At 36.5% G+C, this 15758-nt stretch overlaps 1 protein-coding gene across 1 annotated transcript; it reads left to right on the forward strand.

The window, feature by feature from the left end:
* Nucleotides 1-1627: 1627 nt before the first annotated feature.
* LOC127411537 (COMM domain-containing protein 9-like) lies at nucleotides 1628-8154 on the forward strand. Its single transcript, XM_051647199.1, has 6 exons — nucleotides 1628-1716; nucleotides 1798-1923; nucleotides 2018-2157; nucleotides 2248-2282; nucleotides 2367-2470; nucleotides 7795-8154. Exons 1-6 carry the CDS (start codon nucleotides 1666-1668, stop codon nucleotides 7930-7932), a joined length of 594 nt encoding a protein of 197 aa, XP_051503159.1. The 5' UTR covers nucleotides 1628-1665; the 3' UTR covers nucleotides 7933-8154.
* Nucleotides 8155-15758: the final 7604 nt, after the last annotated feature.

Consider the following 15758-nt stretch of genomic DNA (forward strand, 5'->3'; position numbering starts at 1 on the left):
AGTGATTTCAAATTGGTGGTCTTTCATGAAGTGGTTTGGGGCAGTGAGACCCCAAAATATTTACAAGAATAAAATAAGAGGCGGCAGATAATTTATGGCATTTTTATGTAGTTAGTATTGAATGCTTGACATTCAAATATTTGTTTACTGTGCTTATGTGAAATCCGTTCCACACCATCTACCGTTTCAGTGGAGAAACAGTGGGTTGCAAAGAATTTTTTTGAAAGACAGGTTTTAACTTTAATTACATAACCAACATCTTTGTCATCATAGTAATATTTTTGACTTTCAGCTTTCTGCTTCATCTCCGGTGAATAGAATGGTTGATGTCTGGTTCATTCACAACGCTTTTGGCTTTTTAGAAAACATGCTGTTGACACAGCATTTATCTTTCACTGTGTCTGCAAATCCAATGTAGGCCACATTTATTATGCATTTTAGGAGTTGACAGTTCAAAAAGGTCTAAGCAAAAGTACTTATTTGCATCCCTCTTAAAAAGTTGAGGTTACAGTGAGGCACTAACAATGAAAGTAAATGTGGCCAATTTTTGGAGAGTTTAAAGGCAGAAATGTAAAATTTTCTTGTATAAAAGAACTTGCATTCTTCTGTTAAAACTAATGTATTATTTGAGCTGTTGTTTAAATCGTAATTGCTAGTTGTTTCAGGGTTTGTTTACATCGTAATGGCAACGTAGTGGTAAAATTGGCTGTAACTTTACACAGAAAAGGTTTGTAAGTGATTTTATCACACTGAAATCATATTTGCATGCATATTGGTTATGTCTTGTGGCCAGGGTTGGGAGGGTTACTTTTGAAATGTATTCCACTACAGATTACATGCTGTAAAATGTCATTTGTAATGTATTTCATTAGATAATCAAGGTCAGTAACGTATTCTAAATACTTTGGATTACTTCTTCAGCACTGGTAGATTTTCACTTGTTTTGACTATAAAAACTCTGCCAGTACAGCAAGACAAAATACACATGTTAAAAATACATTCTCTGAAAAACCTAAATATCTTATGCAGTGTTGTTACTGAGCAGGGAGAAGAATTTCAAGCAAAAAAGGACTTAAATATGTTTTTGACCCACACCTATCATATCACTTGCATATGAAATAAAACACTGGAGTTGTATGGATTACTTTTTTTGCTGCCTTTATATGCTTTTTGGAGCGTTAATATTTTGGCACCCATTCACTTGCATTGTATGGACCTACAGAGCTGAGATATTCTTCTAAAAATCATAATTTGTGTTCAGCAGAAGAAAAGTCATACACATCTGGGATGGAAGGAGGGTGAGTAAATAATGAGAGAATTTACATTTTTGGATGAACTATCCCTTTAACTTGTATTGAACCCGGAATATTCCTTTAAGAGCAATGGAAAGACATGCTGTGTAATATAATAAAGCTGTGATCATTTTAAAACTGAAACTGAATGAAACCTTGCAAAGATTTGAATTGATTTTTAGTACTGACAATATAGCCTTAATGTAATCTACTTAAATATTTTATTATTTTAAGTTACCGTTTTTGTAATTAAAATAATAAGAATCGAACAAGTGTTTATATAATTATACAATTATAGAGGGTCTTTTATTTTGACGCTTGAACACTGCTTCATGAATTCACGTGACAGCGTCTCTCAGTCTCAACATTTAACATGGCTTTTATCACAGAGGAGCAGTTCGGTGCTCTGCAGCTGCTGTTAAAGGCGAGTCATTTATTATCAGTTACTTCTTAACATGCAGTATGTCCGTGTTCGTTGACCTGCATTTTGCACCTATTCTTTCAGGCTCCATCTAAAGATGTAGTGCGGCAGATCTGCACAGACAGTTTCCCAGCCGCAGCGCTCAAGTCTCAGTCTCTAGTGGAAAACACTTCCAATGCTCTTTCCGTGTCCAGAGATGAAGCGATTCAGGCGAGTTCAAATGATTTCATGTTCACCATAAAGCATACCAAAGTCACGCGGATGCTGTCGCTGTCAATGTGTCCTTTATTTCATTCATCCACAGGTGCTGACGGGTTTTCACACTCTGTCGCATCATGTCGTGTTCCAGAATTTATCCTCTCCAGAACAGATCCTGTCTGTTTTTCCAGAATCATTCCACTCAAATCTGAAGAATCTGATCACCAAAATTCTCTTGGAGAACAGGTGGCTTACATCCCACTGTCATGTCAATAAATGTTCTGTTTGCCCCATAGTCAGTCAATGTGAAACTTTTGTTTATTTGTTTGTTTACAGTCTCTCGTGGAGAAATGAAGCTTTGTCCAGTCAAAGTGAGTGTGGTTTGAGCAATACCGTTTTCATACATGTTGTTCTACTTGTGAGCCAAGTCATGATTATGATTTTGCGTGTCGTAGTTTCACTGCCAAAGCTGGTGGATATGGAATGGCGAGTGGACATGAAGACGGCCTCAGACTCTTTAAGTCGTATGGCAGTGCCAACATGTCTTCTGCAAATGAAAGTAAGATGAAGTGGTAATTAATGCTGTAATTTGTATTTAGGCCTGTCCTGTATGTTTCTCTACTTATATTAGAAAGTCTAAAACTGGTACCCTTTAAAACACATACACAAGCACATAAAAGAGTCATGCAGTCTTAATCTGGTTAGACATGATCTATAAACTTGTACATTTTAGTGTGTATATAAGAGGATGTCTTCCTGATCTGTGTGGTTAAAATTGTGTGGTATTAAGCCTTAAAGGGGTCACGACATACAAAATGATTATCAAGAATACGATATTTGCCCTAATGTTTGCCCTAATATCAAATATCATTTTCTAGTCTTACTAGAAAAAAAGAAATTATGATCCATCGTGAATTTTCTTGATAAAAAAAATATGATCGTGCCTGGTAACATGCATGTAAAATGGCTAGAAATAGCATTTTAGCTTAGCGTAAAGCTGACAATTTACACAAGGTTTATTTCTATTTCTTCTGCTCCAAACTTATTTCAAACGTACTTCTCTGTCTGCTCGTATGAATGTAACACATCATAAGAAAGTGTTTCACCGCTATTCAAATGCACTTTGAGATCACATCATTTATATGTATAAATGTTTTCCATCTGAAAGGACTAAATATTAAATGAAACAAATGACAATAAAATGCAAAGTAATCTCTTCAGTAATCAAAATACTTTTTGAATGTAACTGTATTCTAAATACCAATGATTTAAATTGTAACTGTAGTGGAATACAGTTACTTATATTTTGTATTTTAAATACATAATCCCGTTACATGTATTCCGTTACTCCCCAACCCTGTGTGTGTGTGTATATATATATATATATATATATATATATATATATATATATATATGTATATATATATATCTTTTTTTTTTTTATCTTCCCTGAGGTCCACTTATAATGTGATTTTATTTTCACAGTCATTATTTAGTTTTATATATATATATATATATATATATATATATATATATATATATATATATATATATATATATAAATAATAGTTTTCCACTCTGTCTCTGGCCTTCTGTCTGAAATGCTCATTTTTTAGCTCTCTAGCGCTTTAAGACTTAAATGCCTACTGTTATATTGGCTAACATTGTGCAGCCCCTCCAATTCAGCTGTATTTGAAACTCAATCGGAAGAAAATGAACAGCAAGCTCCACAACAGGGATGTGCCCAAAGCCAAATACCTTATTTGGAAAGGCACGAGTAATGACTTCAAAACGAATAACGAATTCATCCAAATAATAGAAAAAAATATTCGTAAGAATGATCATCCATCGAGCACAGGTATAAAGCGATATTTTAAATAAACATATAGAAAATTACAAAGCAATGATGAGTCTGTGAAGCCCATATTACTGCAGTGTAAAAACCTATAAATGAAAATGCGCACGATGTGATTTCAAGTTCAGGTCGGATGGCCGCATTCTCGACTCTGTTTGCAGACATGGGCTGGGTTTCCCGATAACTTTGCAACTTAAGCTTTAAGGATCATCTTAACTAATGTTGCTCATTATTTATGATTGAGTGATGCCTGTTTCCCAATCCAGCACGTAGATCGCTCGTTATAAAGTAGAACTTTGTTACGGGAGCTGTCCAGTCCAAAGGTGCTGATCTCTTTGGCCAGTATGTCCAGGTGTTTGTTTTCTCAAAATGAAAATAAGGTGGAAATACTGACAAACATGGAAGTTGTTTTTAACCTTGTCGAGGTGCCAAAATGTATTACCTAACCATTACAGAATTTAATTAAAGAAATAATGATGGCTTTAGTTAGACGGAGTTTCAGATGTATTGATGCTCAATCATAGAGATTAATGAAAGTGATGCAATAAATGCATGTAACATGAATGTATGCTATGTGAATCATAAGGGGCTCTCACGTAGCCTAAAGTTTTGTTCCTTTGGCTGGAAACTCAACAAATGCACACAGAACAGGATTAAAATGACAGGCATCAGTATTGAACTACTCATAGACCTGTCTAAATATTAATAGATCATCTGGTTAGTTGACAGTACTGTGTACTTGTAGCCTTCTGCCATTATGCATGATGCAGTTTGTTTCTGCCTTGTAAAAAGACCATAGGCGAGCCAATTTGAGCCAAACATTGGAGGAAGAAAGAAGAGGAGGAGGATGAAGAGAGAGAGAGAGAGAGAGGGAATCTCTCACTGCACACTCTCGCTCTAATCTCCTCTGTTAACCATATTTTAATTATTTATTAATGCATATTTATGTACGTTTTAAACTGCATGGTCACATTACTCATGTCTTCTTAAATAATCTGTTTAATAAGAGCATGTCGTCTTTCTATTGCCATTACAATTATGCTTATCAATGAAGGCTAATATAATATAATACTGTATTATGTGTCTTGTAAATTAAGACCTATCATGACGCATGCGCAGACTGCGGAGACTGCCTATTGATTTCATAGTGATTGTTTTTTTTTGTTTTGTTTTTTGTTTTTAAACACTTTTTATCCTCTGAAATAGTTTACAGTGGCCTTCCAATGATCAAAATACGTATATTAATACAATTTATTAAATGTCCCATTGTCTTTGATAAACTGTGAAAGATGCCAGAAATATATGTTTAAGTTAATGGACTTAAGAGCGGTTCAAAGCTTGTTTTAATTTATGGACGTTTTTACGAACTACTCCGATAACGATGCTTTTGGGAAACGCACCTTAGAGATTAAGTACTACTTAAGTGCTGCTAACATTCTACTTAGTGCTTCGGGAAACCCAGCCAGTCTCCGTTAATTGTGTGCATCTTGTCAAGACTCAAGAGTATTAACTTTATCATACACGTTTTCCACTTTTTTAAATGTCTGTTTGAAATGTCTGATCTGTAACACATTACCTCCAAATGTTTCACACATTTCACATGTAAGGATTTATAAACCAACCTGAGCACTGTTGAATTCCTGACCAGAGAAGTGATGATTTCATAGCGGAGCTCGACTGTAAGTTGATCACATTTAGCCTATACACATATTACCGATTAAGGTAATTATCTGGTTAATCCTTTATTCCAAATTTTTTTTAAATGCTCCATAGAGGTTTAAATACTTCATACAGTGTAAATCTATTCAGAATATCCTGCACACGGAGGATTGCAAAAAGAAAAAAAGAAAATGCACATTTATTTCTAGAAATATACTGTATAGAGGCTCGATCTTGCAATGTAGGCTTCCACAATATTTCTGCACATGTAATTTAACTGATTAATTATGTCCTCCACAAAAATATGTGAACACAAAATAAGCCTAGAGTGTATCGTAAAACTTTCTGATAGAGATTTACAGTGCTTTCAGTTTGTGGGCTATATTGATTTATTCTCATTTCTTTTAATATTCGTATTTGTATTTAATATTCACAGCAAAATGTGTGCTTTACATTTTACAGTTGCTTCACACCTCGTGTTGCCAGAATAATATCATACTTGTACACTGCACAGACATAAACTAAAATTCTGTTTCAGCAGATATATATGTCTGAAATACCAGGAGAAAACACAGTTAACAACATATTCCACAGTTTATGTAGCCTACATATTCAGCTTCATCTGGTGAGAAAAAATAAAGAATATATCAATAAGGGGGCCTGGGTAGCTCAGCGAGTATTGACGCTGACTACCACACCTGGAGTCGTGAGTTCGAATCCGGGGTGTGCTGAGTGACTCCAGCCAGGTTTCCTAAGCAACCAAATTGGCCCAGTTGTTAGGGAGGGTAGAGTCACATGGGGTAACCTCCTCGTGGTCGCTATAACGTGGTTCTCGCTCTCGGTGGGGCACATGGTAAGTTGTGTGTGGATGCCGCGGAGAACAGCGTGAAGCCTCCACACGCGCTATGTCTCCGTGGTAATGCACTCAACAAGCCACGTGATAAGATGTGTGGATTGACGGTCTCCGACGTGGAGGCAACTGAGATTCGTACTCCGCCACCTGGATTACGAGGACTTAGAGTGCATTGGGAATTGGGCATGCCAAATTTGAAAAAACAAACAAACAAAAACAATAAAAAATAGCAAAGATGGATGCAAAAACGGTACCGGAAGCCTTCAAAACAGCAAGAAATAGTGCAGCTGTTCAAACTTGACATTGCGTCTTTTAAAAGCGGCATGATAAAGGTCAAAGTCGTTCATCTAGTGTTAAAAAATATTTAAATCTAGATAGGCACGTGAAGTTGTCCTGTGTAAGTCCCCTTAAATGTGTAGATGAATCTCCCATGACAGGCCCATCTCTCAGGGCCAATTGTGTAATGATGAAAAAAAGGCGTTGATGTCTTGCTGAAAAAGTAGTCATATGCAGATGTATTTGGTCCTTGTGACATCACAAGTTCCACATATTCCAAACGGCCCATTTCCACAGCCTGGTTTGAATAAATGCTCTTTTTCTATTAAGGAGGAAGTTTTCAGTTCTGAAACTTACAGAATGTTTTTATAGTACAATGACCTCTTATGTCATGGCCCCTTTAAAGGAATAGTTCACCCAAAATTTTAAATTCTCTCATCATTAACTCACCCTCATGCCATCCCAGATGTGTTTGGGTTTTTTCTTCTTCACAACACAAATTAAGATTTTTAGAAAAATATCTTAGCTTTGTAGGTCTATACAATTCAGCTCCAAAAAGCACATTAAAGGCAGCATAAAAGTAATCCAGTATAATCCATGTCTTCTGATGTGATCCAATCAGTTTTGGCTGTGAGCAGACCAAAATATAACTCCTTTTTCACTATAAATGTTGACATCAGCAGTCTCCTTGTCAATCATGATTTTAAGATCAATTACTTTTCCTAGCGCCATCTAGCACTCTGCATGCGTCAAGCACTAGGAAGTGTAATCGAGCTTGAAAACGTGATCATGCCTAGAGACTGCAAAGGCAAGATGTACAGTGAAAAAAAGTTACATTTTGGTCTGTTCTCACCCAAAATTGACTAAATTGCTTAAGAAGACATTAATTAAACCACTGCCGTATGGATTAATTTTTTGATGCCTTTATGTGCTTTATGAGCTTCAAAGTTTTTGTCACCAATCACTTGCATCGTATGGACCTACAGAGCTAAGATATTTTTCTAAAAATCTTCATTTGTGTTGTTCAGAAGAAATAAATTCATACACATTTGGAATGGCATGAGGGTGAGTAAATGATGAGCGAATTTTCATTTTTGGGTGAACTATTCCTTAAGTAAAAAAAGTTGGATTAAAACCTCATAATTGCTCATGTAATAGATTGGCAGTCCAGTTTACCTATTAAATGTAGTGATAGAATAGAAAGACATAAACTACTTCTCACCGTATGTGTCTGCTGTAGCTCGATGACTCTCCGTGCATTAATGGCAGTCCAAGTGAGTCCATGGTTACAGTGGAGCTGAGCAGAGAGACGTTGGACACCATGATAGACGGTTTGGGTCGCATCAGGGACCAGCTGACTGCAGTGGCAAAGAAGTAGAGAATGGGAGACCTCACCGTCACACCTGTCTGTTTATGAACATTTCAACAAAGAATCAATGGAAATGGAGGAATGTCAAAAATGTAAAGGAAAATGGACATTAAAAGATTTGTAAACTAGGTTACCTGATTACATTTGTAAAATGGAGTTTGCTCATGTTTAGATGTGTGGTGTGTTTCATGTACAGAAACTTTGTTAAATAAAAGCTGTCTCTAACTTTTATCCATTGCAGAAGTACTTGTGTATGGAAGCCCGTTTCCGCCACATGAAATAATTTTTTTTTTGGTAAATTGTATACCGATCAGCCACAACATTAAAACCACCTGCCTAATTTTGTGGAGGTCCCCCTTGTGCCGCCAAAACCGTGCCAACCCCCATCTCAGAATAGCATTCTGAGATGATATTCTTCTGACCACAATTGTACAGAGCGGTTAGCTGAGTTACCATAGACTTTGTCAGTTCGAACCAGTCTGTCCATTCTCTGTTGACCTCTCTCATCAACAAGGCGTTTCTATACACAGAACTGCCGCTCACTGGATGTTTATTGTTTTTGGCACCATTCTGAGTAAATTCTAGAGACTGTTGTGTGTGTGAAAATCCCAGGAGATCAGCAGTTACAGAAATACTCAAACCAGCCCATCTGGCACCAAACAATCATCCATGCGATTATCTAATCAGCCAATCATGTAGCTGCAGTGCATAAAACCATGCAGATACGGGTCAGGAGCTTCAGTTAATGTTCACATCAACCAAAGATTTAAACTTGGTATTGGAGGAGGGAGTGTGGGCTAGGATTATAAAAAAACATCAAGTCTACATCAATGTTAATATAAAAAAATGTTCACATCAACCATCAGAATGGGGAAAATATGTACTCAGTGATTTGGACCGTGGCATAATTGTTGGTGCCAGATGGGCTGGTTTGAGTATTTCTGTAACTGCTGATCTCCTGGGATTTCTAGAATTTACTCTGAATGGTGCCAATAACAAAAAACATCCAGTGAATTACAGTTCTGTAGACGGAAACGCCTTGTTGAAGAGAGGTCAACAGTAAATGGCCAGACTGGTTCGAACAGACAAAGTCTACCACTGTACAATTGTGGTGAGAACAACAACATCTCAGAATGCTATTCTGAGATACGGGTTGGCGCTGTTTTGGCGGCACGAGGGGGACCTACACAATATTAGGCAGGTGCTTTAAATGTTGTGGCTGATCGGTGTAATTATGAGATACTTTATCAAATTTATAAAATAAAATCATAATTATTAGATTCAAAGTCATTATTTTGAGACTAAATGTCAAAGTAACATTTTTTTATTGTATTCTGGAATAGTATCTCATGAGATAAATAGTGATCATTTTTATTTAAGTCAAAATGTTGTAAATCATTGAGATACAAAGTAAAATGAGAGTCACAAATATGAGAATAAAAGACATGATTATGAATAAAAAGTCAAAATTATTAGATTAGTATCATAATTATGACTTCCTATCTTATAATTGACTTTAAATCTCAAAATTATGGTGTAATTGGGGTGGGGTGGAATAAGAGGGTTCAAAACAGTGTTACTATGAATGCATACTTTAATACAGTGAAAAAGACACTCTATTAGCATAATATATATATATATATATATATATATATATATATAAAAATGTCCAACATTCTTTTGAATCTCCATGTACTCAAAATATTTGATGCCATGAGTGTACCTTCATTAACTATTACTATTATTTTGAATGGCCATGGAAAATGAAGCAATGTGATAATTTTACCTGGTCGCAAAAAGTAGTCTGTTAATTTACCTGATGAACTTTCACCTTTTGCTGACCCTTTATGCTTTGCAGAGCTAATGTGTGCTTCTAAATCACTTGCACCTTTATTAGCAACAGACACATAAGTGCCAGCTTTACATGTCATTCTGTTTCCCACGGATCTTGACCTGGATGAAAGCATGGGAATTTTTTGTGCAAATCTTCTGTAAATTTGCACTTTGGTTTGGACATTGTTTCCACTCAGCTGTCATTTGCTGCTACGGTCAAGCTGTTTGATGCCGAACACAACAGCGCTTCGCGGGTTGACAGGCAGGAATTTAGCCAATAGTTGCAGCAAGCCTCTTATAATTTACCAATTGGTGTGCGAGAAGGCGGGACTTATAAAGAGGGGTTAAAGCAATGCAAATATGCGGACATACAATAGCTGTGTCTCATTTGGAAGGCTGCGTCCTCCGAAAATCACATTTGTCGGCCGTATACGTCATCGAGGATGTCTCGTTTCAGAAAAACGAGTAGGACACTATGCAGTCTTCTTTCACGGGAATTCGGAGGATGCATGAGGTGTATCCTTCGTAGGCACTCCAGTGTTGCCAACTTAGCGACTTTTCAGACCTGTTTAGCGACTTTTGTTAAAAAAATCTAGCGACTTTTTAGACAAACCTTAGGTACTTTCTGTAGAAGAAAGTCGCCAGTACTGCCCCGCGAGCGCGTGGTCTTGCTTTCCTGCCCGGACTCGGAGGCACACCTCTCTCTGCGTCTACTCTGTTCAGTGAGACTGACAGAGAGAGAGGTGAGTAGACGAGAAGACGGAGCAGCACAATCAGTTGACCGCACTGCAGCTCACATAGATGTGAATGAGCTGCGCATGTGCAAACAGCGTGGTCAAGGACCAATCACGAATCTGTACGAAAACATGCACATATTAGTTTATGGCTGAGCGCTTTGTGAGAGGAAAAATAAGTTTCTGTCGCTTCTAACTTACTGAGTGATTGATATATATAGGGAATTGATAGGGTATTACAGTTTGCACAGAGAAGCAAACACATGTAAAGGGCGGACACTATGCAAAATTCAAATGAGACGCGATGACGTCCCAAATATGCTAATTAGCGTATGCCGTCATTTAGCGACTTTCGAGCAGGCTTTAGCTACTTTCCATTGAAACTAGTTGGCAACACTGCTTACAACCACGTAACATTTGGCTTGATATTGCAAAGCAAAGACAATGAACTCTGTTGTAATACAATTATGTGCCTAGCAAAAAACTTTATCCACAAGTGTAGAATTATAAAATCATCCCCCAAATTTGTGTATTTTTTTAAACGAATTTAAATTGTATATGAAATTTCTAAAAACTCTAAAAGGTCCAAAAGAACAAAAATTGTACGACATCCTAAAACACTTCCCGACTATAGTAAATAACTGAACTTAGACTAAATCCTCCCCTGGTAGGATAATGTCTCATCACTGGGTTATTTTTTTAATTTTTTTTATCCATGTTATTAAGAGCTGTTTCCTCTGACTGTTTTCTATATATCTTTATACTGAAGTTGTGTGTTATATGTTGCATGTTTGTTTATAAATTCTGCAATAAAAAAACAAACAAAAAAACACTGCTTACAACCCACAATTCTTTGCTTCAACAGAAATGTCTAAAAAAATTACGCCAATTTGCCCGTAAATATGACGTTCAAACACAAGGAATGGTAATTCCCAAGTTGAAGTACCAAAGTAGATGGGTGCAGACTAAAACTACACCTGTAAAATCTATTTTCTTTTCTGTCTACATCATTATAACTATGCTAAAATGTACCTCATACATTCCCTTCTAAAGGGAATGTGTTTCCTTCTCACTCGAAGCGCTCGCGCTTGTTAAAGAGTGGCGTGCTGTCATAGTAACCATGTTACGTTCCGTTTCCGTTTGTCCTACGAAGGCCGTCTAGTTTAAACGAGATTTGTTTAAAGGAGGACGCTCGATATACTGCAGCCTTGAAAGGACGCGTCCTATATAGCACGCAGCCTTTCAAACGAGACGCACACAATGAAGTATTAGACCAGATGCACATCATAATGCAACTGAAGTCGAATCCCGGACATTTTCGCAAATTTAGGAATCCCGGCCGGACGCTTTTTTAAGGTCCGAAAAAGAGGACATGTCCGGGAAAAAGAGGACGTACATATGTGGAGTATATAAACTGAATACAATTCTAATTAAAAACTATTGATACATTTACTTTAAAGCTTTTCTTTATATTACAATGCACATTAGATCGTTATGGAATATCTCAACATTCTCATAATGATGAAATGTGTTTTGAATGTGTTATTGTCATTACCCATCAGTAATGCTGATATGCACACTATGACACCTCAAATCTGCAGAAAGACTCTTTATTCTCCTACGCAGAACTGAACCCATTTCCCTTCAAACCAACCCAGGTGTGTGGTGAAGAGACATTACAGTGTTCCTTCCTACTGGTTGAGCAGGGATCACATCACAATGAGGATTTCCTTCTGCCCCATCATGCTTTATGCAACATCTTCCAGGTCATTCGTTTTTTTTTCTTTTTTTTTCTTTTTTTTTTTTTTTTGCCTATCTGGTGAATTTACGATGTAATCAAGGGCTTTTGAAATGTTATTTGTAAATTTCCCCCGTCTTATTTGCATGATTTGCATTCCTGAAAGTACACGCCCACATTTGGTTTGAGACTGAGAGCAGCACTCAGTGCCATCTTTTCCATATTTACCTACTCAAGAGATAAGAAAATAATATACTATATTTAAAGGGATAGTTCACCTAAAATGATAATTCTCTCATCATTAACTCACCCTCATGCCATCTCAGATGTGTATGACTTACTTTCTTCTGCTTAACACAGAAGATTTTTAGAAGAATATCTCAGCTCTGTAGGTCTATACAATGCAAGTGGATGGTGACCAGAACATTGAAGCTCCAAAAAGGACACAAAGTCAGCATAAAAGTAATCTATACAACTCCAGTGGTTTAATCCATGTCTTCTGAAGCGATATGATAGGTGTGGGTGAGAAATAGATCAGTATTTAAGTCCATTTTTACTATAAATTCTCCTCCCTGCCCTGTAGGTGGCGATATGCATGAAGAAAGCGAATCGGCAAAAACAAACGAAGAAGAATGTGAAAGTGGAATTTATTGTAAAATAAATAAATAAATAAAGGACTTAAATATTCATCTCTTCTCACCCACACCTATCATATCACTTCTGAAGACATGGATTTAACCACTGGAGTCTTATGGATTACTTTTATGTTGCCTTTATAGGTTTTTTTTTACCTTCAAAGTTCTGGCCACCATTCACTTGCATTGTATGGACCTACAGATCTGAGATGTTCTTCTACAAATCTTTGTTTGTGTTCAGCAGAAGAAAGAAAATGAGGGTGAGTAAATGATGAGAGAATTTTTATTTTTGGGTGAACTCTCATTTTAAGCAATAAGGCATGGTTGGCCACACAGCTAAAGGGCAATAAGTTACTACTTCTTCATACATGACTATACTGACAGCATACCACAGCCTCAAGTGCTTTATTGTTTTTATAAAGTGGTTGCTTCATATAAACAATATTAACACCAATTTTCTAAACTTTATTTTACTAAGCAAATTAATAATTTAGTGCTGTCCTTTTACTTGAAGATATAATCTCTGACAAGTAAACTGTGGTTAATAGATTGCCTCTATGGGTGCTACAGATAGAAGCTAGGTGAACAGGTGTTTTGTGTCATAGCTTTTACTGTACTGAGTTTTTTTTTTTTAGCACATCTAGAAATGTAAGCACAGCGTAGTTCTAGCGGGAAGACTAGCAGCTGTACACCATCGCACCATTAGCTAGGTAACTCCTAGCCAATCACATGTAAGCCATTGCTTTATAAGTCTGCTCACATTATCACATTGCTGTTTCAGTTGTGCTAACACGGCAACCTCCACCACCACCAGTCGAGTCCCGTCCTGCACAGGGGTTGGCTCCTCGCCCCTGCCTCCTGTCTCCGGCAGGATATGACGGTTCCGAGTACAACTCGCCAAAGAGTGACATTACATTTCTGTTGTATATTCATCAAATAAATGTCATATTAAATTTCACTCAAGTCTGCAAGTCTTCCTGATAGAACTGTATTGACCAATCGTTATCTGGCATAGGAACTATCTATTTTATTATTTATACTATAAAATGGCAACACATTTTTTTCTGAGCTTCTCTTCTGTTTTTATTTTAATAGAAAAGTTAGTATCTATTATACAGCAAAGCATTGTTTGAGATCTAGACATTTGGAGGCAAACCCTTTTAACATGGAGCACCTTACTGCCAGAGCTTCAGTACAACAGCAGCGTGGACAGAAGAGAAAGAGAAAGGAAGATGAGGAGAGTTTAAGTGTAGCTGCAAACTCCACACACACTCTCTCTTCCAGCACACACTTAGAGAGACATGAAGAAATGGGAAAGCAGTTAGATCAGCACCTAACTTCCTTCAGAGTGAGCTGCCGCTGTAGTCATTGCTCGCTCTTATACCTCTCAGGTGTGTGTATTTTTTTGCCTTTTTTAAAATAAATGTATAGATTTGATTGTTTTACCATTGTCCTAGACCTAATTTTTTAATCTTAAAATAGGAAAATCCATTAATAAAGTAGGAATATTGTTACATGTGTAAAACTATGCTCTAAACACAGAGTAAAATAAACATAAACCATTTCAATATTTATTGTGTGAAAATGTATCAATTTTTCAAACAATTATAATTGTCCCACAGTTGTGGCATAATTTCCAGCAAAATGGACAAATTTGCCTCCAAAAAAAAGCTTCTTCAAAAGTTAATGTACTTGTTCACCAAAGACACAACAGTGTCTCTTACCAAGAGTGAGAGTGGGAAAAGTGTGTTTTAAGAGACTTTATTTTCTAAAAGACCTGGGTCAAAAGTGCCTATATGTTGAAGAAACACCCATATATGTATATAGACACAAATGTGTACTGTAAATGTCATAGATAGATATAAAGGCAGTCTCAGCCTAAACTCACACCATTGGTTGAGAACATTTTATTTTGAGCCAATCAGGATGCTCAAACAAATAGAGCAATGTTTTGATAGAGCCACAGTGTTTACACTTTTAAGGGGAATCAACCTACAAATGGCTTAGAAGAAGGTATTTTAACATTGAAAGAAAATTAAACATTTTACCTTTCAATTGTTTTACTAATTCTAATTTATTATACATGTAGTTTTTATGTACAATATTTTTGTTTAAAATAATTACATAGATATGTATTTATAAACCTGACTCATTGTTTGTGTATGTGTGGGCGGGTTTGGGTAGTTTATGAGGAAATTTTACAAACTGGTAATTACAAGGGTATTATGCTACAAATGTGGTTTATGAGGACATTTCTAGTGTCCCCATAATTCAAATTGCTTAAAAAAACATACTAAACAATGTTTTTTTGAAAAATGTAAAAATGCAGAAAGTTTTTTGTGAGGGTTAGGTTTAGGGGTAGGGTTAAGGGATAGAATCTATAGTGTGTACAGTATAAACATAATTATGTATATGGAGAGTCCTGATTAGGATAGACGCACCAACGTGTGTGTGTAAAAAAAGTGCATAACACACACAGACCCATAGGAATGCAAACCAACGTTTATGTATAATCACGCATGATGAACGCATGCTAAAACATACTACAAATCCACAAGCATGCATAACAAATGCACAACAGTAAAAAAATGATATTTTTGAGTTGTCACTTTGTGGAACTAGGTGAATGTGTATTTAAGTGATGACCATTGTGTTGTAGGCATCCCTCTCTTAAAGTAAGTATCTTTACCTTGTGATAGAACCACAGTTTATGTTTCAACATCTGTGAGTTTAGGTCTAATGCTGTCAGTATATGTGTGTAATCCTCAGGCATCCTCTGGCAAGTCGTTGTTATATGGAACACAACGGGTTGCGTTCTACAATAGCCTGGCCATGACCTTTCTTTGCCCTAAACAGGTGAGGTCTAAAATGACCTTAAAACAGGCAAATGCACAC

This window comes from Myxocyprinus asiaticus, chromosome 20 (genome assembly GCF_019703515.2).
Source record: "Myxocyprinus asiaticus isolate MX2 ecotype Aquarium Trade chromosome 20, UBuf_Myxa_2, whole genome shotgun sequence".
NCBI lineage: Eukaryota > Metazoa > Chordata > Actinopteri > Cypriniformes > Catostomidae > Myxocyprinus > Myxocyprinus asiaticus.

Bases quoted from the DNA above. Each gene is read 5' to 3' on its own strand.
- LOC127411537 (XM_051647199.1), top strand. From the start codon at position 1,666: ATGGCTTTTATCACAGAGGAGCAGTTCGGTGCTCTGCAGCTGCTGTTA. The intron at 1,717-1,797 runs GCGAGTCATTTA...CTATTCTTTCAG, and splicing joins CTCTGCAGCTGCTGTTAAAG to GCTCCATCTAAAGATGTAGT. The intron at 2,471-7,794 runs GTAAGATGAAGT...TGTCTGCTGTAG, and splicing joins CATGTCTTCTGCAAATGAAA to CTCGATGACTCTCCGTGCAT.